Source organism: Triticum aestivum, chromosome 2D (assembly GCF_018294505.1).
Source record: "Triticum aestivum cultivar Chinese Spring chromosome 2D, IWGSC CS RefSeq v2.1, whole genome shotgun sequence".
NCBI lineage: Eukaryota > Viridiplantae > Streptophyta > Magnoliopsida > Poales > Poaceae > Triticum > Triticum aestivum.
In genome coordinates this window covers 487,116,882-487,144,158 of record NC_057799.1, presented here as the reverse complement: position 1 = coordinate 487,144,158, position 27,277 = coordinate 487,116,882, and the positions used below count along the sequence as shown (strand labels likewise).

Here is a 27,277-nt window from a genome sequence, read left to right as displayed (position 1 = left end):
TTGTTTTGAGATGAAGGATTTAGGAGTGGCTGATGTCATTCTGAACATCAAGTTGTTGAGAGACGATGATGGTGGGATTACATTGCTTCAATCTCACTATGTGGAAAAGATCTTGAGTCGCTTTGGCTATAGTGACTACAAGCCCTCTCCAACACCATATGATGCGAGTGTGTTGCTTCGAAAGAATCGAAGAATTGATAGAGATCAATTGAAATATTCTCAGATTATTGGCTCGCTTATGTACTTAGCCAGTGCTACAAGACCTGACATCTCTTTTGCTGTTAGCAAACTGAGTCGGTTTGTCTCAAGCTCTAGAGAGAGTTTTGCGTTATTTGAAAGGCACTGCGAATTATGGAATTCACTACACCGGGCACCCAAAGGTGCTTGAAGGGTATAGTAACTCAAACTGGATCTCAGATGCTGATGAGATAAAGGCCACGAGCGGACATGTATTCACTCATGGAGGTGGCGTTGTTTCTTGGAAGTCTTTCAAGCAGACCATCTTAACGAGGTCAACAATGGAAGCAAAACTCACAGCACTAGATACAGCTACGGTCGAAGCAGATTGGCTTCGTCGGCTCTTGAATGACTTGCCGGTTGTTGAGAAACCTGTACCGGGTATCCGTATGAACTGCGACAATCAAACTGTGATCACGAAAGTGAGTAGCTCAAAAGATAACATGAACTCGTCAAGGCACGTTCAGAGAAGGTTAAAGTCTGTTAGAAAAATGAGAAACTCCGGAGTTATTGCATTGGATTATATCCAAACATCTAAAAATCTGGCAGATCCTTTTACTAAGGGTCTATCATGTAATGTGATAGATAATGCATCGAGGGAGATGGGTATGAGACCCACAATATGAGTTGTTCACAGTGATAACCTAGTCTATGTGATCAGAGATCCCGTGAATTAGATGTGGAAATCAAGCTGTTGATCAACTGAGAGGAGAGTATCCTTACTATTAACAAAACCACTCCATGAAGATGCAATACTCTACTAATCTGCATGGCAGGTTGATGTACATCTTAATGCGTTCTAAGTGGCTCATCGAAGCAGAGATGTTGTCCTGCAGAACATCTTTTGAAGAACACACCTATATGAGTCTGATTGTTAAACGTCGCAATATATGAGAGTAGAGTTCTTTCTAGTAAACTCATGAAAGTCTCGGAGTATGACGCATAAGCTCCACCCGCGGGGAAGACCCACGGTAGCCACGTATCGGTCAAGGCTTTATGTGAAGCTAGATTCGCAGAAAACTTGCAGTTCAAGGCCCAGTCCACTGTTCAAGTTGCTTACTAGTGTAGCATAGAGTTCTAGGTGGAAGTTCAACTTAACAATCTCCACTGCAATACCGGTATATAAAACTGTGTTTTGGAACCAAAGGCAAATTTTGTGTGCCTCTGGGATCTGGTGGGGGATTGCTGGAATTTTGTCTATTTTGGTCCAAGCCCAATAGCAGTTTCAGAAATTCCTAATAAATCCTAGAGGCCCACGCAGCCCATTCGTGCAAGGCAAGAGGTGGAACTAAAGTTTAGTCCCACATTGCTAGTTTAGAGGGAGTTGGACCTCTTTATAAGGGAGGCTCTTTCCCCACATGTATGAGGATGGGAACAAGATGGACATCCACGCGCGCTCCTCCTCCGCCGTCCACCTCATCACGACGCGCCGCCTCGCGGGTTGCGGGAGCTGAAACGTTTTTCTGTAGTGGACACTGAATCCGAATGGCTCGCCTCTTCGGCTGAAGTCTGTTCGTTTCGTCTCCCTCGTTCCCTTCAGCTCCCCGCGCAGCCTCTCGCCTCCTTCTCTTGCGCCTATAAAAGGGAGGTCGCTCCTCTCAGAGAAACGCACCAAAACTTTATGTCCTTCCCCATACCGGCTTGCGGCGTGCACCACAGGTCGGTACATTAGGCCTCCGAAACTGCACCTCTTTGAGTCCTGTACGGGAGAAGGGTGATAAGGTTTTTGGGGAGCGCTTCGCGCGACTACTGACTTCTTCGTCACGGACGCCCCAGATTCCGACGACTTCTTCCCCGGCGTCGACAACGTCCTTGACGACATGGCTGGCGAGGACACTGACCCCAAGTCTAGCGCTTCTGCTGCTGCTGTCCCGTATGTGTTCTTCCTCTTTCTTTTAGAGGCCCTGCTACAGTTCCTTGTTCTAGTGTTTTCCCTAGATATGTTAGGCTCTATTTCATGTATGCAACTTGCTATACTGTCTACTCTAGATATGTTTAGTTACAGTTCATATATGAAGATGTTGTTTACCTTCTCTTTGGCAAATCGCATGACTTGTTTTATCACTGCTCACTACTAGGAAAAGGCCTACTAGTGGCGCACCAGTTTTGCCTACTAATGGCGCACTACTGGTGCGCCACTAGTACCACGGCACTAGTATTTTTTACTAATGGCGCACCACTGGTGCGCCATTAGTATAGGCCACGGTGCGCCATTAGTATTTTTGAATTTTGAAGGCGGGAAAATAGTAGTGGCGCATCGTCTAACCCCCATCGTGCGCCATTGCTATTTTTGAATTTTGAATTTGGATCTGGATCGCGATTTTTTTGCCCTTTTTTGCTCTTTTTTTTCAAATTTTGTTCTCGTTTTTGGATCTTGTACGTTCTTTTGCCGTGTTCTTTTGCCGGAGAGGAGTTCGCCGGAGAGGAGGGCCGAGGTCACCGGAGAGGCGCTCGCCTACATCGCCGGAGAGGAGGAGGAGGTCGCCGGAGAGGAGTTCACCGGAGCATCGGAGAGGAGGAAGGAGAAACCATGAGGGAAGGGTAGGAGAGGAGGGAGGAGGAGCTCACCGGAGAGGAGGGAGGAGAAACCGTGAGGGGAGGGGAGGAGAGGAGGGAGGAGGAGGTCGCCGGAGAGGAGGAGGAGGAGGAGGTCGCCGGAGAGGAGGAGGGTAGTATGGTGGAGGAGAGAAGGGGAGATGGAGTGGAGGAGAAGAGGAGATGGAGTGGAGGAGAGGTGGAGTGGAGGAGAAGAATGAAGAGGTAAGGAGGATAGGACCACGCCCAGCCATATATACGGCATAGTAATGGCGCACCGTGGGCAGGTGCGCCATTACTTTTTTTTTGATTTATTTTGAATTTTGAAGGCGGGAAGATAGTAATGGCGCACCATTGGCAGGTGCGCCATTAGTAAGTTTGAATTTTTTTTTTGAATTTTTTTGCCTCTCCAGATCTTAAAAGCCCCGTATCTTTTTTTCTGTTAGGTTTTTGAGGATTTTGAAAAAATTTAACGGGTTCCCCCGGTTAAATTCATATGTATCTTTTCGACTAGATGATTTTTCATATAAAAAACTTTTTCATCCGAGTTCGTATGCAAAAGTTATGCCCATTTTACAAATTCTCGAGAGATTTTGCAAAAAAGTCGAAAATTCATGTTTGTAAATTTTGCTAACAACTAGACCATATATCACATGGGAATCTTATTTTCTTTTATTTTTTTGACATTTCTATCATTTTCTTTTGAAACTGAAAAGGCGGTCCACGGGGGTGCATTCGGGGGAATGTTTGGGCCAAATTACTAATGGCGCACCATGGGAGTGGTGCGTCATTACTAGTTCAACTAGTAATGGCGCACCACACCCACAGTGCGTCATTAGTAGCGCCAATACTAATGGAAACATAAAAAATTTGAAACATCATCCCCTGGTGCGCCATTACTAGTTTTGAAAAAATAAAAAAAATTAATAATGGCGCACAGTGCATGTGGTGCGCCATTAGTATTTACACACTAATGATGCACCAACACATAGTAATGGCGCACCACATGCACAGTGCGCCATTAGTGTCCATATTGGCTATAGCTGTTTTTGTAGTAGTGGCTATACTAGTTATGCTTTATCTAGTATTTTTGTTAATAAAATTATTTGATAAATTGCTCATATTTCCAACAGTACATGCCCTAATACCATCAGTACTGTCACGGAGGACCATCCCGGCACCAGCCTCGCCCGTGTCTTGAATATATGATCCGTCTACATTGAGCTTTACATGGCCATGGGCAGGGGTAGACCACCTAGCAGGAGCTACGAGACCAGCCATCCCATCTGAGATCAGTAACGGCCGGCCCATTGCATCGACTGCCGTCTTGCCTTTCACCACATCACCAGCTGGGGGATACTTGATAGTACTAAACAGTGACTTCATATAGCTTTGTAGGAAACGACAAGATGCTTCCACATGAGGTGGTGATTTTTCACGGACTATTTCATTACGCACATGCCATGTGCGCTAGAGGATCATCAGTACTCGCATGCGCACATCATCTCCTAGATCATATAGCAGATCGAACAGTCACTCAACACCAGTCGGACGGACCCTTGATATGTCCGGCAGTCTCCAGTGCTCCGCCATAGCATTCCACATAGCAACCGCCCGAGGGCATCTGCAGAAGACGTGGAACATGTCCTCTCGCTTCATTGCACATAATGGACATATGTCGGAGGTTTCTAAGAACCGTGTGTGCTTGTTAGCCCAGGTGGCCAGAGAATTTGATGCGAGCTTCCATGCAAATATACGCATCTTAGGTGGAACAGGGCAGTTCCATATTAGTGCCCAAACGAAACGTCGCCCGTCCGATGCCCTGCTCGATGCGACTGAAGTAGGCAGAAGTCGTTCGTTGAGGGCGAGGTGGTACACACTCCGAACTGAAAATACTCCGGTCCGCTCGGCCGCCCAAGCGATTACATCTCCACCAAGTCGTGGCGACGCTCTGATCTTCATGATCTCTTGAACATCAATATGCAGGAAGTATCGGTGGAGCAGGGTGGCATTCCAGTTCCCATACCAGAATGACCGTTGATTAGATGAAGCAAATCGTACCACAAGAAGCTAGGCTATCCAAGACATTTTCAAATATTTTCCATTTAGGAGTAGTATTCTAAGTTTCTTGAAAGTAGAATGGCCAACTTATACGTACATGAATTTCCAAGTGGATGAGATCACTGTTTTTTCTTGTGTATAAGTCCATTGAATTCCTGAAACTTAATTGTGCAGACAGAGTTCTGCAGCAAGCGGATTCAGTCACGGTCGATATGTTTCTGACATTACTTGCACATTTCCTCGTGACCCGTTTAATAATCTTTGAGATATATCTACACGACGGAGACAGCCACCAACCAAAGTTGGACAAGTCAGAGCGAGCCGTCAGCATCCAAGAGTACGAGAGGACCGGTCGATTACGGGAACGTATCGCCGAGTCGCCGTACGCGCGTGCGTCGGTGCGTGCTCGCTAACTGAGGACGGGACTGGATCGAGAGATTTTGTGAACGTCGTGCAACTTTAGCGACACGGTAAACACAGCAGGGTCCTCCCTCACGTTACTGACATGGATCCGACGTGTGTTGCTTTGGAGCGATTGCGTTGCTCCTGTTCTATCGTAGGAACATTTTGCATGTACACACACGCACGGTACGGCACGGCGGCAATGTTCCTCAGTCAAAGTCGATCGAGCTGGTCCTGTTCGCGCTGCGCCTTGAGTGAGAATGTGAGATATAAGGACGCGTTTGGTTGGTCGCATTAGGTTGTGTCAGACTCGTGCGGGAAGAATCTGCCCCATTCAGTTGCCTGGACGACATCAAAAACCTGGACTGCACGAACTTCAAAGCAGGTCTCAGCCTGGCTCTGGAGAAAACGGCCGAATCGGCCGTTTTTTGTGAGCCAGGCTCGCTCGAGCCACGCGTGGCGAGCGCCTGCACGCCTTGGGACACGCGGGAGACGACGCGACTGCTCATAACTCCCTACGCCCTCTCCCGTCACCTCCCTCGCCAGTTCACACCCACTCCCTCTCTCTCACCTCATCGCTCGTTCGGTTTCTCCGATGGCCACGCCGCCGTCTCGCCACGCCCCACCCACTCAGGTCATCGCCGGCAGCAATCCCATCCAAGAGAGGTGGGTTGCCGGCCTCTCCGCGGCCGGAGTAGATCTGCGGCGGCACTGCGAGCTCCCTCCCCTTTCTGCACCATGCCGCCGCCCCGGGCCAATGCAGCGCCGGCGCCGGTCGCTCTGGCTCCGCCATCGGAGCCGATGGTCCTCTCCATCGGCTCGAACATCGCGGGGATCCAATACCCGCCAGCGCCGTCCTTTGCAGGCCCCTCTTATGGGGGTATTTTTACCCCCGTAAGAGGGTTTTCTCCTCTGTGTCCAGTGCAAGGGGAGGGGAGCTCAAGGACGCCGGCGTCATCTTCGAGCCAGTGCAGGCCGAGGTGCACGGCCGCGGCCCTAGGAATGGCCGGGTCCTCTTCATCGGCGGTGGCAGCACCCCTCTTCCCGCCAGGGTTTTCACCACGGCCGGCGTACGCTACACCAGCAACCCCCACTGTAAGCTCTCAAATCCCCCTCTGCTTCTTAGTTAGGGTTCTTAGGGTAGTTCATAGTGTGCTAGATTAGATTGTGGCCCATTCATTTGACCCGATTCGACTGGATTCTACTAGATTCGACCGGATTCGATGATAATCCACTGTTTTGGGGACGAACAAGAGTGCATGCTTACTTTGTTCATCCCACATGCCTAGATTGTTCATATGTAGTGGTAGCTTGCATCGTTTTAGTGCCGCATTGTTACTTTCTACTGCCAAATTGTTAGTTTGTAGTGCCACATTGTGTGTTCTTGATGCTACTACTAGTGTATATGCTAATGTTGTTAGTTCTTACTGATGTTGTTCATGCTACTCTTCTTGCTGCTCTTGTTATGTTGCTCTTGTTGCTAGGGTATGTGAGTGCATGTGGCATGCAAGTAGGATATACCTGAATGCCAAAAATAATAAATGCAAGTAGGACACGTGAGCGGTGGCTTCATCTGATCTGTGTTAGCACTGATAACTATAAACATTGATCAGAGTAGCACTGCTAATGTGTTACTACGTCCGTCCGGGTATATTAGTCCGCTAGGCACCGCATGCGTGTACGCGATTAGAAGGCCGCTGCCTCGTTTTCGCTGTGAAAAGGGAAATGACCGGCCCCACATCAGCACGTCTCTTTGCGCGCAATTAATTCCAGCATGCAGCGAAGAGACTTGGGCCTATGCATGTCCATGCATGCGAGGAAGGGAGCTCGGTGGTTGGATTCACGCGTCCCACTTTGGTTCTGCTGCAGTACAGCTGCATGCACAGATGCGAAAGAAACCAGGCAATCAATTCCATCCTTGGTCCCTGTGAATTGGTCTGGGGGACTTAAAAACCCGGACGGAGGTAGTAGTACTTAGTAGTGATCATGGTAAGTTGTGTTCGGCGAGCATACATCACGTTCTACTTGTTAGCTTTGATCATGTGTCATATGTATTGCTAACTGATGGCCATCTTGCTGACAAGATAATAAAGACAGAGTGGGATAGAGCCGGCGGTGGTGCGCAGGTCGTCGCTGGCGCAGAGGGGGTGGAGGACCTCATCCCCACCAAACGGTGCCTGAAGAGGGTGGTGCTCCCTGGCGGGATGGAGTTCATAAGGATGCCGCTGGGCGCTGGCAGGAGGCCGAGGATGGGGCAAGAAGAGGGTGCACGGGAACCTATCAGGTTCTACGTGCAGATCACTGACGAGGAGGGCATCTCCATGCTCATCATCCCGCGTACGTTCAGGCCGGTGATGAAGCAATGGCTGGTCAGCGGCCCTCCTCGCATCGTCAGCCTCTCTGCCAACAAGTGATGCGAGTTTTGGGTGCAGGTGTAGATGTTCAAAGGGAACATGGTGCCCGAGCGCGGCTGAGAGTAAGTTCATCCCTCCCCTCATCCAAACAAATAAGAAGAATATAAAATTTGGGTCAAAGCTATCATATTTTAAAGATAAATACTATAAATGGTACATTTTCAAGTTTGTGAATATGTATTAATCTATTTGATCTGTTGCAAGGCATGGGTACTTTGCTAGACAAAGAGAAAATAGAAAGAACAAGAAAAAATAAGTTTTATTTTTTGAGGCGAACAAGAAAAGAAGTGCTTTGCTCATAGCCACTGGTCTGAACTTTCTTCATGGGCCTGCTTCAGTTCAGGCCATCGGGCTTGCCTCTCCTCTGGCTCAACCGCTCGGTGATGCCCTGTTTCAGGAGGCGTCCATGGCGGCGCCAATCGTGAAGGCCAAGCGTTCCAAGGCGGTGGCTGCGGCGCCGGTCCGCTCTAGCTCGCGATCCAGGGGTGCCAAGGCAAGTTTGTCGGCGATGCAAAGGGCCCAGCTCATCCAAGCCCAGAAGTATCTCGACATCTCAGGTAATTCTCCCCCGCGTTTCTCGATTTTACATACTTTCACCGACGATCATCTTGCGGAGGTGCTGGAGGAGAGTGGGGTGGGCGCGTCGTGTTCAGGGGGCACGCGTGAACTGATTCCTCTGCTGCGAGCGGCAGAGCAGGCGCAAGCGGCGATCACGGCTGCTGTTGCGGCTCGTGCGGATCCGCAGGTGCAAGAGGCAGGGGCCTCTCTTCCACTTGCGATCCGGCCCGACGAGGGGGCTCAGGCAACAGGGGTTGCCTCCCCTCCCTCACTTGGCAGGCCCAAGGTGAGGCGAGTGGCCAAAGCGGTGTCCTCGCGGGGCATCCGCCTGCGTAACAGGATCATTTAAATGCGTGCAATCTTTTGGAATATCCGTGGGTTCGGACACGCAGGGCGCCGGACCCAGTTGAAGGAGTACATGCGTAGGGAGGCTGTAGACATCGCAGCTCTGCAGGAGATGATCAAGCTTGATTTTCGCCACCACGAGCTACTAGCAATAGATCCATTGGAACGTTTCTCTTGGCATCATTTAGCTGCGTCTGGGCACTTAGGGGGTATGCTGCTAGGTTTTGATCAAGGTGTATTTGAGGTGTTAGCCTGGGACGCGGGCGTTTTCTTCCTAGCTGGGCACATTCGCCACCGTCAGACTCAGAGGGAGCTGGTGGTGATTCAGGTCTATGGCCCAGCGGATCACGCTCAATCGGTAGAGTTTTTAGGTGAACTACAAGCGAAGGTGCTCGCGGTTAGTTCTGCGCTGATCCCTTTCGTGGTTGGGGGGATTTCAACCTTATTCGCTCGGGTGCGGACAAAAACAATGGTAACATAAACTGGGCTAGGGTGTCCATGTTTAACAACGCCATTGCATCCATGGCTATCAGGGAGTTGGCCAGGTCCGGGGCTCGTTACACGTGGACGAACAAACAGCTAGACCCGGTGCGATCGGTGCTCGATAGGTGTTTATATCACCTGACTGGGAGTTCCTGTTCCCCTTGAGCTCGCTGATCGCAGAAACCAGGATCGGTTCCAATCACGTGCCTCTTATCCTAGCCTCAGGGGAGGACAGGGTCAGGCGCAGCCCCCGTTTCTTCTTTGAAACGGCGTGGTTCGAAAAACCCGAATTTGACTCCATCTTTAGGGTAAGGTAGATCGATTGTGTTAGTCAGGTGGGCCACCAGCGCAGCCCAATGGATTTCTGGATAGCGGTTGGTGGCCGCCTGCGGGCTAGCTTAAAAGGCTGGGGGGCCAATTTAGGCAGTCAAGATAGATCGCTAAGGGAAGGTATTGTCGCCGAGATTGCGAGCCTCGATAGACAGGCGGATGAGCGGCCTTTTTCCGAACAAGAATGGGCCCGCCGATACGCTCTGGAAAATCAGGTGCAGTCACTTCTCCGTGCGGAGGAGGAATACTAGAGGCACCGGGGAGGCCTCAACTGGGTGATAAAAGGTGACACAAATACCAAGTACTTCCACGCCTACGCCAACGGGAGACGACGCAGGTGCGTGATCCTTTGTCTGCAGTCAGATCAGGGGTTTCTGCTAACGCAGGCAGAGATCGTGCGGCACGTCTACGACTTTTACATTCAGCTCATGGGGACGAGCGAGGAACAGCGAGCAGGGGTGCGCGCTGATCTATGGGACCCTTCCCAGCTGGTCACTGACCGGGAAAATGAGGAGTTGGGGCTCGCATTTTTGCCCGAGGAGATCGACGCCGCTTTGCGGGGCATGAAAGCAGACACAGCGCCAGGACCAGACGGTTGGCCTGTTGCCATGTTCAAACACTTCTGGTCGCCGCTTCAGGGGCCGCTCTTTGAGGTGTGCAACGGTTTCATGCGAGGGACAGTCGACATTTCCCGGCTAAACTTTGGGATCCTGTCATTGATTCCCAAGGTGGCAGGTGCGGACAATATCCGTTAATTTAGGCCTATAGCGCTCATTAACGTCCCCTTCAAGATTTGCTCCAAAGCCACAACCACGCGCCTAGTCCCGATCGCTCAACGTACTATTAGTCGTACTCAAACAGCTTTTATTCGCGGTCGGAACATTTTGGAGGGTGCGCTAGCATTGCAGGAGATCATCCATGAACTTAAACGCACTAAGGAGCCGGCCGTTATCCTAAAGTTAGATTTCGAGAAAGCATACGACCGTGTCAACTGGAATTTCTTGCGTCAGGTCCTCCTTAGTAGAGGCTTCTCGGCCGTGTGGGTTCACAGAGTCATGCAACTAGTCACGGGTGGCCAGACTGCGATCTCGGTGAACGGGGAGATAGGGAGTTTCTTCCGAAACAAGCGGGGACTGCGTCAGGGTGGCCCCATGTCCCCGCTCCTATTCAATTTTGTGGTCAACGCCCTTGCGGCAATGCTTAGGAGGGCGACCACAGCTGGCCACATCAAGGGAGTGGTTGGCCACCTTATCCCAGGGGGGGATCTCGCACTTGCAATACATAGACGATACCATGCTACTGTTTCCGCCGCACGCCCACAGTATTGCCACTGTGAAAGCGTTGCTTTTGAGCTTTGAACTCATGTCCGGCCTTAAAATCAATTTTCACAAGTGCGAAATGCTGTCTATGGGGATAGATAGCTAGGAGGGGCAGCGTTTCACGGACCTCCTAAACTGTAAAGTGGGAAAGTTCCCCTTTACGTACTTAGGCCTACCCCTTGCGCCGCGCCGCATGACGATCGAGGAGTGGGCTCTGTTAACTGGGAAAGCAGAGAAGAAAGTGAGTCCTTGGAGGGGCAAGTTCATGTCTTCCGCGGCGAGACTTGTCCTCACTAACTCAAATCTCTCCTCCTTGCCCATGTTTGCAATGGGCTTGTTCTTGTTGGCTGAAGGGGTTCACGTCAAGCTGGACACGCCTCGGGCTCGGTTCTTTTGGGAAGGGACGGGCCTAAAATGCAAATACCACTTGGTCAAGTGGGCTGCGGTATGTAGACCCAAATCCATGGGAGGATTAGGGATCATTAACACTAGGCTACAGAATTTAGCGCTGATGTGTAAATGGATTTGGAAGCTATAGCAAGGGGCGACGGGCTTATGGGCTGACATCCTTCGGGCCAAGTACTTCCCAAACGGGGATTTCTTCGAAGGGGAAGCAAGGGGCTCCCCCTTTTGGCAAGATTTGCAGGCCACCAGACCGGCCTTTGATCTAGGGGCCAAGTTTACGGTCGGCGATGGTCGTTCTGCCCGTTTCTGGTTAGATTTCTGGGTGGCTGATGCGTCTCCGTCGTATCTATAATTTTTGATTGTTCCATGCCAATATTATACAACTTTCATATACTTTTGGCAACTTTTTATACTATTTTTGGGACTAACATATTGATCCAGTGCCCAGTGCCAGTTTCTGTTTGTTGCATGTTTTATGTTTCGCAAAAACCCCATATCAAACGGAATCCAAACGGAATAAAAATGGACGAAGAATTATTTTGGAATATTTATGATTTTTGGAAAGTAAAATCAACGCGAGACGGTGCCCGAGGGGGCCACGAGGCAGGGGGCGCACCCCAGGGGGGCAGGCGCGCCCTGGACCCTCGTGGGCACCCCGTAAGGCGGTGGACGCTCTTCTTTTGCCGCAAGAAAGCTAATTTTATGAGAAAGATCTCGGCGAAAGATTCACCCCAATCGGAGTTACGGACCTCTGGATATAAAAGAAACGGTGCCAGGGCAGAATCTGAGAGCGCAGAAACAGAGAGAGACAGAGAGACAGATCCAATCTCGGAGGGGCTCTCGCCCCTCCCACGCCATGGAGACCGTGGACCAGAGGGGAAACCCTTCTCCCATCTAGGGACAAGGTCAAGGAAGAAGAAGAAGGAGGGGGGCTCTCTCCCCCTCGCTTCCGGTGGCGCCGGAACGCCGCCGGGGGCCATCGTCATCACCGTCATCTGCACCAACACCTCCGCCATCTTCACCAACATCTCCATCACCTTCCCCCCTCTATCTACAGCAGTCCACTCTCCCGCAACCCGTTGTACCCTCTACTTGAACATGGTGATTTATGCTTCATATTATTATCCAATGATGTGTTGCCATCCTATGATGTCTGAGTAGATTTTCGTTGTCCTATCAGTGGTTGATGAATTCCTATGATTGATTTAATTTGCTTGTGGTTATGTTGCTGTCCTTTGGTGCCCATCATATGAGCGCGCGCGTGGATCACACCATAGGGTTAGTTGTATGTTGATAGGACTATGTATTGGAGGGCAAGAGTGACAGAAGCTTCAACCTAGCATAGAAATTGATGCATACAGGATTGAAGGGGGGCCAATATATCTTAATGCTATGGTTGGGATTTACCTTAATGAACGTTAGTAGTTGCGGATGCTTGCTAATAGTTCCAATCATAAGTGCATAGAATTCCAAGTCAGGGATGACAAGCTAGCAGTGGCCTCTCCCACATAAAACTTGCTATCGGTCTAGTAAAGTAGTCGATTGCTTAGGGACAATTTCGCAACTCCTACCACCACTTTTCCACACTCGCTATATTTACTTTAGTTGTGTCTTTACTTTAACAGCCCCTAGTTTTTATTTACGCGCTCTTTATATTCTTGCAAACCTATCCAAAAACACCTACAAAGTACTTCTAGTTTCATACTTGTTCTAGGTAAAGCGAACATTAAGCGTGCGTAGAGTTGTATCGGTGGTCGATAGAACTTGAGGGAATATTTGTTCTACCTTTAGCTCCTCGTTGGGTTCGACACTCTTACTTATCGAAAGAGGCTACAATTGATCCCCTATACTTGTGGGTTATCAAAACCTTTTTCTGACGCCGTTGCCGGGGAGCAATAGCGTGGGGTGAATATTCTCGTGTGTGCTTGTTTGCTTTATCACTAAGTAATTTTTATTTTTTGTTCTTAGTTGTTCTTTATCTTTAGTTATGGATATGGAACATGAAATAACAAAAAAATTAGGTTTACTTGCTACTCATGGAGATGAGGAACCTTCTAAAACCCTCGATGCTCGTTATGTGAAAGATATTATGTACTACTTTGATAATCCCGAGAAAACCCCATTCAATTATGTTATGGGAGACACGTTGGATCAACGTGAATACTTTAGGGATTATCTCTTGACTCAAAAAGGGAAACTATTATGGGATCAAATTTATATATTGAAGTGGTATGCTCGGCAAGTATGCTTGAGTTATGATTATACTTGTTGCTCTAGGATGAAGGCTCCACACCTTCCTTTTTCATGCAAATTTAATGATAATAAAACCTTAGCTTCTTATGCTAATGGTATATATGATTACTATGATGTGGAACAAATAGAAGAATTTGATGCTTTTATGGGTGCTTATGAAATTGAATCTATGTTTAAAGAGTTTGAAGATTTTGATGATGCTGTTTATAGACCTGAAAATTTAGCTATCCTCAAATATTGTTATGAGAATTATGAATACAATTCCGATATTAATGCACTTATTGAGAAAGTCTTCGCTGTCCAAGAAGAGACTAATATTTTGCAGGAATCTCTGGAAGAAGAAGTTGAGGAAACTGTGAGCTCATTGGATGAAAAAGATGAGGAGGAAGAGCGGATTGATCACCCGTGCCCACCTTCTAATGAGAGTAACTCTTCAACTCATACATTGTTTAATTCCCCTTCGTGCTTACCGAAGGATGATTGCTATAATGACTGTTATGATCCCTTTGATTCTTTTGAAATATCCTTTTTGATGATGCTTGATATGCTTGTGGCCAAGATGCCAATATGAATTATGCTTATGGAGATGAACTTGCTATAGTTCCTTATGTTAAACATGAAATTGTTGCTATTGCACCCACGCATGATAGTCCTATTATCTTTTTGAATTCTCCCAACTACACTATATCGGAGAAGTTTGCACTTATTAAGGATTATATTGATGGGTTGCCTTTTACCGTTACACATGATGATTTTGATGAATATAATATGCATGTGCTTGCTGCTCCTACTTGCAATTATTATGAGAGAGGAACTATATCTCCACCTCTCTATGTTTCCCACATGACAAAATTGCAAGAAACTGTTTATACTATGCATTGGCCTTTACTAGGTGTACATGAATTGTTCTTTTATGACATGCCGATGCATAGGAAGATAGTTAGACTTCGTCATTACATGATATATGTTGCTTTGTGCTCACTACTAAATGCAAAATCATTGTTAATTAAAATTGGCTTTGATATACCTTGGGATCCGGGTGGATCCATTACTTGAGCACTATATGCCTAGCTTAATGGCTTTAAAGAAAGCGCTGCCAGGGAGACAACCCGGAAGTTTTAGAGAGTCATTTATTTCTGTTGTGTGCTTTTATAAATAAAGTTTAAAAATAAAAAAATGTGCCAAGGTTTGCCTTTAGGATGTTTACGATGCTTGTTGGTTTGTGCGGTGCAGGACAGAAACTTTGGTTGTAGTGCGTGATTTTTAATTTTTTACTGTAATGCCAAACGGTTCTGATTCTTTTTGCACTGTCTTTCTGTACAAATTTTTTATTTTTTCTAATTTTGGCAGAATTTTCAAGTACCAGAAGTATGGTGAATGTTCAGATTATTACAGACTGTTCTGTTTTAGACAGATTATGTTTTTGATGCATAGTTTGCCTGTTTTGATGAAACTATCAATTTATATCAGTGGATTAAGCCATGAAAAATCTATATTACAGTAGACATAATGCAAAAACAAAATATAAATTGGTTTGCAACAGTACTTAAAGTAGTGATTTGTTTTATTATACTAACGGATCTTACCGAGTTTTCTGTTGAAGTTTTGTGTGGATGAAGTGTTCGATGATCGAGAAGGTCTTGATGTGAGAAGAAGAAAGAGAGGCAAGAGCTCAAGCTTGGGGATGCCCAAGGCACCCCAAGTAAATATTCAAGGAGACTCAAGCGTCTAAGCTTGGGGATGCCCCGGAAGGCATCCCCTTTTTCTTCAACAAGTATCGGTATGTTTTCGGATTCGTTTCGTTCATGCGATATGTGCAATCTTGGAGCGTCTTTTGCATTTAGTTTTCACTTTTCTTTTATGCACCATGCTGGTATGAGATAGTCCTTGGTTGATTTATAGAATGCTCTTTGCACTTCACTTAAATCTTTTGAGTATGGCTTTATAGAATGCTTCATGTGCTTCACTTATATCATTCGAAGTTAGGATTGCCTGTTTCTCTTCATATAGAAACCCGCCATTTGTAGAATGTGAAAGATCGTGGATGTCGCCTAGAGGGGGGGTGAATAGGCGCTTTAAAATAATTACGGTTTAGGCTTGAACAAATGCGGAATAAACCTAGCGGTTAATTTGACAAGCACAAAAACCTACAACAACTAGGCTCACCTATGTGCACCAACAACTTATGCTAAGCAAGATGAACAACTAAGTGATAGCAAGATGTATGACAAGAAACAATATGGCTATCACAAAGTAAAGTGCATAAGTAAAGGGTTCGGGTAAGAGATAACCGAGGCACGCGGAGACGACGATGTATCCCGAAGTTCACACCCTTGCGGATGCTAATCTCCGTTTGGAGCGGTGTGGAGGCACAATGCTCCCCAAGAAGCCACTAGGGCCACCGTAATCTCCTCATGCCCTCGCACAATGCAAGATGCCGTGATTCCACTAAGGGACCCTTGAGGGCGGTCACCGAACCCGTACAAATGGCAACCCTTGGGGGCGGTCACCGAACCCGTACACTTTGGCAACCCTTGGGGGCGGTCACCGGTACCCGTCAAATTGCTCGGGGCGATCTCCACAACCTAATTGGAGACCCCGACGCTTGCCCGGAGCTTTACACCACAATGATTGAGCTCCGAACACCACAAACCGTCTAGGGCGCCCAAGCACCCAAGAGGAACAAGCTCAAGGGCACCAAGCACCCAAGAGTAATAAGCTTCTCAACTAGTAACTTCCACGTATCACCGTGGAGAACTCAAACCGATGCACCAAATGCAATTGCAAGGGCACACGGAGTGCCCAAGTCCTTCTCTCTCAAATCCCACCGAAGCAACTAATGCTAGGGAGGAAAAAGAGAGGAAGAACAAGAAGGAGAACACCAAGAACTCCAAGATCTAGATCCAAGGGGTTCCCCTCACAAAGAGGAGAAAGTGATTGGTGGAAATGTGGATCTAGATCTCCTCTCTCTTTTCCCTCAAAAACTAGCAAGAATCCATGGAGGGATTGAGAGTTAGCAAGCTCGAAGAAGGTCAACAATGGGGGAAGAACACGAGCTCGAAGGATAAGGTTCAATGGGGAAGAAGACCCCCTTTTATAGAAGGGGAAAAATCCAACCGTTAGTGTGCTCAGCCCGCACACGAGCGGTACTACCGCTCCACGAGCGGTACTACCGCTCTGGCAGAAGAAGCAGGGAAAAGGAGCAACCAAACATGAACCTTGGGGCGGTAGTACAGCTTATAAGCGGTACTACCGCGCACCCCAGCGGTACTACCGCTGGAGGAGCAGAACACGGGACCAAAAATGCAGTAGCGGTACTACCACCCGACCGGAGCGGTACTACCGCTTATAGGCGGTACTACCGCCCATCAGGGCGGTACTACCGCTTATAGGTGGAACTGCCGTGCAACTACTGCAAAACTCGACACGAAAAATGCAAGACCCAAAATCGAGGTGGTACCAGCGCGGAACCGTAGCCGTACTACCGCTTATGGCCATAGGCGGTACTACCGCTTTGGACAGCGGTACTACCGCTTGGGGTGATAAGCGGTATTGCCGCTCTGGCCGCGGTACTACCGCTAGGAAGCCAAAACTGCCATAACTTCTGCATATGAGCTCCGAATTGAGCAAACTCAAGCTTGTTGGATTGAGAAAGACGAGTAGCATCAAAACAGCGACTAGTTATAGTAAGAAGAGGCAGGGGAGGTATGCCAACAAATAGAGGAGTGAAACCTCCAACCGAGAAGAACCGGCATAACCTCCAACATCGAAAACATCATAGAAGATGCGAGTGAACTCCGTTTTCGATGAACTCGAGCTTGTCATCAAGATGACCATAAGCTCCAAAACTCACAAAGAGAAGAACCAAACAAGAACCAAGAAAGATGATGCAAGGATGCAATGGTTTGAGCTCTCTACGAACAATACGATCAAGCTACTCATCGAGAGCCCCCCTTGATAGTACGACAATCGATCCTATAACCCGGTCTCCCAACTACCACCATGAGACCAGTAAAATAGAATACCTATTAAGGAAAAACCTTTGCCTTGCGCATGGTCCACTTGAGCTAGATGATGACGATCTTGACTCCCTCAAGTTGGACCACCTTTCTTGGTTGTGTTGGCTCGATGAAGACTAGTTGATTGCTCCCCCATACTCCACTATGGGTGAGCCACTCTTCTGCACATCTTCACAAGTCCATTGTCACCACAATGGATGGCAAGCTTCAAGCATTTGATCTCTTCATGATGCTTCACTTGAACTTGCGCACCGCAACATCTTCACAAGTCCATTGTCGCCACAATGGACGGCAAGCTTCAAGCATTTGATCTCTTCATGATGCTTCACTTGAACTTGCACACCGCAACCTAACCCCACAAAGAACTCTCACGAAGATCATGGGTTAGTACACAAAGCGTAATCGACAATGCTTACCACACCATGGGATCGCTTGATCCCTCTCGGTACATCTTGTGCGCTTTGTGTGTTGATCAACTTGATTCACTCTTGACTTAGTCTTGATCAACCTTGACTCTTTCCAACTCTCTTCATTTGGATGATGTCTTGAAGGTAAACATGAATGATCACACAAACTTCTTCTTCAAGACATGCTTGGCAATAAGTTCTACTCTCACATGACCAATCTTTGGATAATTCCTTAATAACACCTTGGTCACCACATAAACTCCTTGAAACCAACACATGGACTTCAAGAAATGCCTATGGACAAATCCTTCAAATATAACTCAAGGCAACCATTAGTCCATAGAGATTGTCATCAATTACCAAAACCAAACATGGGGGCACCGCATGTTCTTTCAGAATGCTCTTTTGCTTCACTTATATTTGTTAGGGCGTGGGCATATCTTTTGTAGGAAGAATTAAACTCTCTTGCTTCACTTATATCTATTTAGAGAGATGACAGGAACTGGTCATTCACATGGTTAGTCATAAAATCCTACATAAAACTTGTAGATCACTGAATATGATATGTGTGATTCCTTGCAATAGTTTTGTGATATAAAGGTGGTGATATTAGAGTCGTGCTAGTTGAGTAATTGTGAAATTGAGGAATACTTGTGTTGAGGTTTGCAAGTCCCGTAGCATGCACGTATGGTGAACCGTTATGTAACGAAGTCGGAGCATGAGGTGTTATTTCATTGCTTTCCTTATGAGTGGTGGTCGGGGACGAGCGATGGTCTTTTCCTACCAATCTATCCCCCTAGGGGCATGCGTAGTAGTACTTTGCTTCGAGGGCTAATAAATTTTTGCAATAAGTATATGAGTTCTTTATGACTAATGCGAGTGCATGGATTATACGCACTCTCACCCTTCCATCATTGCTAGCCTCTTTGGTACCGTGCATTGCCCTTTCTCACCTCGAGAGTTGGTGCAAACTTCGCCGGTGCATCCAAACGACAGCCAACCATCGACGGTGTCAGACTATGATTCAGTTGCTGTACTACTCCGCTTTGTTCTGTTTCATGTTTTTGGCGGTTTCGTTCTTGTGTCTGAGTCCGAAGAAGATGGTGGATGTTGATCCAGTAGCAAAAACCCCGTGATATGATATGCTCTGTCACACATAAGCCTCATTATATCTTCCTCAAAACAGCCACCATACCTACCTATCATGGCATTTCCATTGCCATTCCGAGATATATTGCCATGCAACTTCCATCATCATCATATACATGACTTGAGCTTTTATCGTCATATTGCTTTGCATGATCATAAGATAGCTAGCATGATGTTTTCATGGCTTGTCCGTTTTTTGATGTCATTGCTATGCTAGATCATTGCACATCCCGGTACACCACCGGAGGCATTCATATAGAGTCATATCTTTGTTCTAGTATCGAGTTGTAATATTGAGTTGTAAGTAAATAAAAGTGTGATGATCATCATTATTAGAGCATTTCCCAATGAGGAAAGGATGATGGAGACTATGATTCCCCCACAAGTCGGGATGAGACTCCGGACGAAAAAAATAAAAAAATAAAAAGAGAAAGGCCAAAAAAAGAGAAGGCCCAAAAAAAGAAAAAAAATGAGAAAAAAATGAGAGAAAAAGAGAGAAGGGACAATGTTACTATCCTTTTTACCACACTTGTGCTTCAGAGTAGCACCATGTTCTTCATATAGAGAGTCTCTTGAGTTATCACTTTCATATACTAGTGGGAATTTTCATTATAGAACTTGGCTTGTATATTCCAACGATGGGCTTCCTCAAATGCCCTAGGTCTTCATGAGCAAGCAAGTTGGATGCACACCCACTTAGTTTCAGGCTGAGCTTTCATATACTTATAGCTCTAGTGCATCTGTTGCATGGCAATCCCTACTCCTCATATTGACATCAATTGATGGGCATCTCCATAGCCCGTTGATTAGCCGCGTCGATACGAGACTTTCTCCTTTTTTGTCTTCTCCACACAACCTCCATCATCATATTCTATTCCACCTATAGTGTTATATCCATGGCTTGCGCTCATGTATTGCGTGAGGGTTGAAAAGGCTGAAGCGCGTTCAAAAGTATGAAACAATTGCTCGGCTTGTCATCGGGGCTGTGCATGATTTGAATGCTTTGTGTGGTGAAGATGGAGCATAGCCAGAATATATGATTTTGTAGGGATGAGCTTTCTTTGGCTATGTTATTTCGATAAGACATAATTGCTTGGTTGGTATGCTTGAAGTATTATTGTTTTTATGTCAAATGATAGACTATTGCTTTGAATCAGTCGTGTCTTAATATTCATGCCATGATTAGATACATGATCAAGATTATGCTAGGTAGCATTCCACATCAAAAATTATCTTTTTTATCATTTACCTACTCGAGGATGAGCAGGAATTAAGCTTGGGGATGCTGATACGTCTCCGTCGTATCTAATTTTTGATTGTTCCATGCCAATATTATACAACTTTCATATACTTTTGACAACTTTTTATACTATTTTTGGAACTAACATATTGATCTAGTGCCCAGTGGCAGTTCCTGTTTGTTGCATGTTTTATGTTTCGCAAAAACCCCATATCAAACGGAATCCAAACGGGATAAAAACGGACGGAGAATTATTTTGGAATATTTATGATTTTGGGAAGTAAAATCAATGCGAGACGGTGCCCGAGGGGGCCACGAGGCAGGGGGCGCGCCCCGGGGGGCAGGCGCGCCCTGGACCCTCGTGGGCACCCCGTAAGGCGGTTGACGCTCTTCTTTTGCCGCAAGAAAGATAATTTTATGAGAAAGATCTGGGCGAAAGATTCACCCCAATCGGAGTTACGGATCTCCGGATATAAAAAAACGGTGCCAGGGCAGAATCTGAGAGCGCAGAAACAGAGAGAGACAGAGAGACAGATCCAATCTCGGAGGGGCTCTCGCCCCTCCCACGCCAAGGAGACCATGGACCAGAGGGGAAACCCTTCTCCCATCTAGGGAGAAGGTCAAGGAAGAAGAAGAAGGAGGGGGGCTCTCTCCCCCTCGCTTCCGGTGGTGCTGGAACACCGCCGGGGGCCATCATCATCACCGCGATCTACACCAACACCTCCGCCATCTTCACCAACATCTCCATCACCTTCCCCCCTCTATCTACAGCGGTCCACTCTCCCGCAACCCGCTGTACCCTCTACTTGAACATGGTGCTTTATGCTTCATATTATTATCCAATGATGTGTGGCCATCCTATGATGTCTGAGTAGATTTTCGTTGTCCTATCGGTGGTTGATGAATTGCTATGATTGATTTAATTTGCTTGTGGTTATGTTGCTGTCCTTTGGTGCCATCATATGAGCGCGCGCGTGGATCACACCATAGGGTTAGTTGTATGTTGATAGGACTATGTATTGGAGGGCAAGAGTGACAGAAGCTTCAACCTAGCATAGAAATTGATGCATACGGGATTGAAGGGGGACCAATATATCTTAATGCTATGGTTGGGTTTTACCTTAATGAACGTTAGTAGTTGCGGATGCTTGCTAATAGTTCCAATCATAAGGCATAGAATTCCAAGTCAGGGATGACATTGCTAGCAGTGGCCTCTCCCACATAAAACTTGCTATCGGTCTAGTAAAGTAGTCGATTGCTTAGGAACAATTTCGCAACTCCTACCACCACTTTTCCACACTCGCTATATTTACTTTAGTTGTGTCTTTACTTTAACAGCCCCTAGTTTTTATTTACGCGCTCTTTATATTCTTGCAAACCTATCCAAAAACACCTACAAAGTACTTCTAGTTTCATACTTGTTCTAGGTAAAGCGAATGTTAAGCGTGCGTAGAGTTGTATCGGTGGTCGATAGAACTTGAGGGAATATTTGTTCTACCTTTAGCTCCTTGTTGGGTTTGACACTCTTACTTATCGAAAGAGGCCACAATTGATCCCCTATACTTGTGGGTTATCAGTGGGCGACCGACCACTCTGGGAAGAGTTCCCAGAGCTCTATGCCCTAGCGGTTCATCCGAACCTTAAGGTGGCCGAGGCTATGGTGCTCCTCAGGCCCTAGCTTTCCGCCGAAACTTCAACGTGCAGGAATCAGCAAGGTGGGAGGCTTTGTTGGCTCTGACGACCTCAGTGATGCTAACAGACGTGCCGGACAGGGTGTCCTGGCACCTCAACACCTCCGGGAGGTTTACCGTTAAATCCTTATACCACAAACTGTGCCAGGGGTCGGCGCAGCGAGAAGTGAAAGGTCTATGGCACGCTCGCGTTCCGCTTAAGATCAAAGTCTTTCTATGGCAAATGTTCCAGGACCGGTTACCCACTTCGGTCAACATTGCTAAAAGGAATGGCCCGACAACGGGAGCTTGTGCGTTGTGTGGGAACCCAGAAAACGCGAATCACGCCTTTTTTCTCTTCCCTCTTGCTCGGTTTGCGTGGAGTGCCGTGCGGGAGGCTGGGGGGATTGCCTGGGATCCTCGATCCACTTTCGAACTTGTAGAACTCCTACATTCGGTGCAGGGTCAGGCGAAACGGGTGCTCTGGACCAGTATCGGAGCGATGCTTTGGTCGCTATGCCTCACACGCAACAAGTTTACCATAGAAGGAACGTTCCCGTCGCACCCGGCTAACATTATATGCAAATGCTCTATCCTCTTGCAGCAATGGAGTCCGTTGGCGAAGCGGAAGGACACTGATCTCATGAAGATAGTGCAACTTTGGGTGCACCAAGTGTATGTGGCGGCTAGGGAGCCGGCGATGCCTCCTTGACGGTGGGGCATTCATTTTGTTTTCGCGAGCCTGCGTGCTTCTGCTCACGGGCTTCAGCCTTGTAATCAGCTCGTAGCCCAACTTTTGGACCCTTCTTAGACTATCGTTATCGTTGGGCCGTGTTGTTGTGTTTGGGTGTGTGACCATCTATCTGATACTCTGCCTGTTCCGCTGTGGGCTTTATTAACTTCTGCACACGAATTAGCTGATTTTGTATGCCACGTAGGACAACTCGCGTGTGTGGTGTGCGAGAGAGGTCGCCCACATATCCGTTTTACCACACGGAGGGGCCGGTGTGTGGGCGTTTAGCAGTTCGCCCACACACCAGTTTTCAGTCACGCACAAGGGCTGGTGTGTGGGCGTTTGCCATCTCGCCCACACGCCTGCCTCCTCTCCCACACCCAAGCTGCCAGTTGCCATGCGTTTTGCAGTGTACATGGCAACTGCCCTAGTGTGATTGCAAGCAGATGTCAACTCTCTCTTTTTTTTACCCGAACATGTCAGTTGCCATATGTTTTGCATGGTACATGGCAAACTGCCCTAGCGTGCACGTAAGCAGATGGCAACTCTTTCTTTTTAAATGGCAACTGCCCTAGCGTGCTTGTGAGCACATGGCAACTCTCTTTTTTACCCGAACCTGTTTTTTGCCATGCCTTTTTTTGTAGCGCTACATGGCAACTGCCTAGTGTTAGTAGGTGGCAACTCCTAAAGTTTTGAAATCATGGCAACTGCAGTAGACCAGACCACACATGGCAATAGCTGTAGTTGTCCAAAAAATGGCAATCTGAAACTTTGACCTGAGATGGCAACTGCAGTTGAGCAAACATGGCAACTGTAGTTGTCCGACATGGCAACCGTAGTTCAGCGACATGGCAACTGCACTTAAACAAACATGGACGAGGGTCTAGCCCATGGCAACTGCAGGGCGCGCGGTAAAGTGTCACGTGGGGTGTGCGGGACCACGAGGTACGAGGCCTGACGTACCGGGCGTGTGGGCGTTATCTATTTCGCCCACACGCACGCGTGTAAGAGGGACCGGGAGGGAAAAAAAGAGGCGTGTGGGCGCTAGTTGTTTTGCCCACACACAGACGTGTGGGCTGGTCCTCTTAGGCACCACACAGAACGTGTGGGCAGATTCCTTAACGCCCGCACGTGTGGGCAGATTCCTTAACGCCCACACGTGTGGCAGTTATCGGCGTACTTAATTTAAAGCCGGACGCTCCTAGCGTCTTCGTTTTAAAAAAAAAAATGCTCTGTGTAGGCCAAGCCTTCTTATTACAGCCAACTGGGCAAATGTTCACAAATCGGGCCGCCGGCCCCAACTGCAATTGCGGTACCGTACCGGCGCGCCCGAAATATCAACGGCCGAAGCCGAGAGATATCCACTGGCCACTGGCCAGAGGCCACTGCCAATCTCCTCACTGAGCTCCACGCCACTACCCTTCGCCACCAGCCATGATCATCACCACCGCCGCATTCCCGTCCGTCTCCTCCTTCCACCGCCCGCACCACAGGCCCTGCCCGCGCCGCGCAGTGCTCCAGCTCGTCCGGTCGGCCGCCTCCTCCTCCTCCTCCTCGGCGTGGGAGGAGCGCGAGGAAGCGCGGTGGCTACGCGAGGAACAGCGCTGGCTGCGAGAGGAGCAGCGCTGGCTCCGCGAGGAGTCGCGCTGGCGTGCCGAGCGCGAGGCCCTCCTCGCCGAGATCACGGCGCTCCGTCTGCGCCTCCGCGCGCTCGAGCCGCTCCCGCCCGCCGCCAAGCCCGTGCCTCCTCCCGCACCGGCGGCGCGCGTCGCTCCGCCTCCGCCTCCCCCAGCACCGGCTGCGCGCGTCGCTCCGCCTCCGCCTCCCCCAGCACCGGCTGCGCGCGTCGCTCCGCCTCCGCATCCCCCCGCGCCGTCTCCGCGCGTTGCTCCACCTCCGCCTGCGGCACGCGTGGCGCCACCTCCGCCGCCCGCGCCGGCGCCGGTGGCGGAGGAGGTCGAGGTGAGGAAGGAGGTGGTGGTGGTCGAGGAGAAGGCCAAGGCGAAGCCGAAACCGAAGGCGGGGGCCGGCAGCGGCAAGAAGCGGGCGCTGAGGGTCGGGAGCGAAGGCGAGGAAGTGCGGGCGATGCAGGTGAGCGTAGCCGCGGTCGCGCACCTCTCGTTTTGGCTAGGATTCGCCATGCACGACCTGTTGTTGGGCTTGGGCCGAACATGGCAGCGGTTCGACACACTACAGAGATGCTCTGTTCTGTTGGCAATGTTGTGTTTCTTTCTACGTAGCTAGATATCCTCACTGCAAGTTGTGCAATCTGCTGTTGCTCTACCCTACATTGTTAAGAACCGTGGCTGTGAACTAATGCACTTAGGGATAGTACCGATTTGTATATGTGAATGTGAGCTAGAACTTTCTGTGTACATGGTTGTATATAAATCCAAGTGTACCGTGCATCATGCAGGAAGCCTTGGAAAAGCTCGGTTTCTACTCGGGCGAAGAGGACACGGAGTTCTCCAGCTTCTCAACCGGCACCGAACGAGCCGTCAAGACATGGCAGGTCAATATAACGCCCGGCGCATCATACATTCGCTGATACAGCTGTGCTAACTGCTAAGCCAGTATAAACACACAGTACCACATTGCATTTCTTGTTTGCAGGCATCGATAGGGACTACGGAGGACGGCTTGATGACGTCGGAGCTACTCGAGATGCTATTCACAGGACGGACCGAGGACGATATCAGAAAGGCAAGTTCGGAAACTTCAAGCCAGAGTCAGATTTTCAGTGATGTGGTCATGGGTCATGGCGACACATTGAGATCCTGATGCGCACATCTGAGACTGTTATACTTCTGTTTTACTTGCAGGAAGGCGTAAACGGAGCACTTGTTCCACCTGTAACAGAAACTGCAGAGGTTCAGCAACCCGTGGAGGGAAAAATTGACTACAACAAGCACAGAGTGTACCTTCTCGGCGAAAACCGGTGGGAAGATCCATCCAGGCTGACCAAGAAGGATAAGCCGATCAGCGGTTCTACTGCTGCGTCGACAAAGCAGTGCATCACCTGCCGGGGCGAAGGCCGCCTCCTGTGCCTAGGTACTCAAGTCACTGCTGCTTAACTCTACATTGGTATCTAGTGTAAATCCCAGCCTCTGGTGTGCCATAAACCACTGCCATTGGCTTGACTTCTGTACTACTTATTACTGTCAATCTTCTGCGATGTTGTGACTATTGATGCGATCCTTCTTCATTCCTGCAGAATGCGATGGAACAGGTGAGCCCAACATTGAACCGCAGGTGCGCTAGAGTTCGGGTTGCAGAAGCGCACCATGTTATTAATTTAACCTTGTTATTTCTTCTCAAACATGCATTTAATCATTAACTTTTAAAAAATGCAGTTCTTGGAGTGGGTTGGCGAAGACACAAAGTGCCCATACTGTGAAGGCCTTGGCTACACTATATGTGATGTTTGTCAAGGGATTAATACAGTGCACAGCTAAAGCAGAAGAAGAATGAGCAACATTCAGCCTTAGTTCAACGTCTATGGCAGCTTATATAGATGTTAACTAACTATTCCAGTTTTGTCGCAACATGTTTTCAGTAATATAATCACATTGTCATACTACACTATGAAAATAGATGCATAGAGACCTAGGTAATACCTTTTATTATGTACAATAGAAAATGGGGAAAATAACGAATGAAGCGATTGCTTTGTCAATCAAGCTTGTAAAATTGGCATGCCTTCAAATATTTTCACCATTCATAGTATTTATAGGAAAAACGTATTTATATCTGTCAGCAAGTATTTGATCTTCAGCAAGGCTATGGTGGACTGGTGGTATTTCCAACTTGGTTGATTTTGCCATGCAGTTTACTCCCTCCGTTCCTAAATATTTGTCTTTCTAGAGGTTTCAACAAGTGACTATATACGGAACAAAATGAGTGGATCTACACTCTAAATATGTCTATATACATCCGTATGTGGTAACCATTTGAAATCTTTAAAAAAACAAATATTTAGGAACGGAGGGAGTACATGGGAAGCATGCATTAAACATACTAGCTGCTATGCTTGTACAGGTCATCAAGTTGCTACCATGAGAGATTGAGAGTGAACATAGTTCTACCTCGTAGAATATTACTTTTGAAATGTGGCACTTGGCAAACTTGTAATCCTTTGCTGCCCGCACAGCACAAGGTGAACGTTGCCTGCAAAATATGTCCAACAATGGGAAAACTAGTGAGAACAGATGCTGATTTCCCGATGATAATTCTGGTAACAGGAGATAGAACATACAACACATTGATGGAGTTAACCAACCTATTACTACTAAAGAAAAACGCTGGCTGCTTCTCACAAATGTTCTTTTGAATTTTCTTTTTTAAATAATACATTGTTTGACTATACTAGGTAAAAATATATAATCTGCTGTTTCTGACTTTAAAGCAGAGAAGGAACAGAAATTGGGACAGCAGCAATAACTTGTTCTAAGAGGCCGGGATGTCCCAAAAAAGAGAGGCAGGGAGATACCCCTACCGAACAGGCAGAGTCAAAAAATAATAATTTTTAACACAGTCAAAAAAATAAAATAAGAAATAGCAGGCCTGTTGCAGTGTTTACCTCTGCAACTGGAACTAAGATCATTTTCCAATCCAAATGCCTTTCCCTTTCAGATGCACTTCACATGCCATCTTAGATTCTGAATGCTGTGGGCAATGAAGGGCTCATAGGCAAAGTACAAAATAAATGATCGAGAAA

At 47.8% G+C, this 27,277-nt stretch overlaps 1 protein-coding gene across 1 annotated transcript; it reads left to right on the top strand.

The window, feature by feature from the left end:
- Nucleotides 1-23,837: 23,837 nt before the first annotated feature.
- LOC123054010 (protein disulfide isomerase pTAC5, chloroplastic) lies at nucleotides 23,838-26,236 on the top strand. The gene is made up of 6 exons (XM_044477652.1): nucleotides 23,838-24,651; nucleotides 24,977-25,072; nucleotides 25,174-25,263; nucleotides 25,383-25,611; nucleotides 25,775-25,812; nucleotides 25,914-26,236. The coding sequence occupies exons 1-6, from the start codon at nucleotides 23,995-23,997 to the stop codon at nucleotides 26,013-26,015; spliced, it is 1,212 nt and encodes a 403-aa protein (XP_044333587.1). The 5' UTR covers nucleotides 23,838-23,994; the 3' UTR covers nucleotides 26,016-26,236.
- Nucleotides 26,237-27,277: the final 1,041 nt, after the last annotated feature.

What these genes read in the sequence shown, in the direction of transcription:
- LOC123054010 (XM_044477652.1), top strand. Translation starts at nt 23,995, where the DNA reads ATGATCATCACCACCGCCGCATTCCCGTCCGTCTCCTCCTTCCACCGC. An exon ending in CCGAGGACGATATCAGAAAG is followed by an intron (nt 25,264 to 25,382) that starts GCAAGTTCGGAA and finishes TTTTACTTGCAG; the next exon opens with GAAGGCGTAAACGGAGCACT. An exon ending in AGCCCAACATTGAACCGCAG is followed by an intron (nt 25,813 to 25,913) that starts GTGCGCTAGAGT and finishes TAAAAAATGCAG; the next exon opens with TTCTTGGAGTGGGTTGGCGA.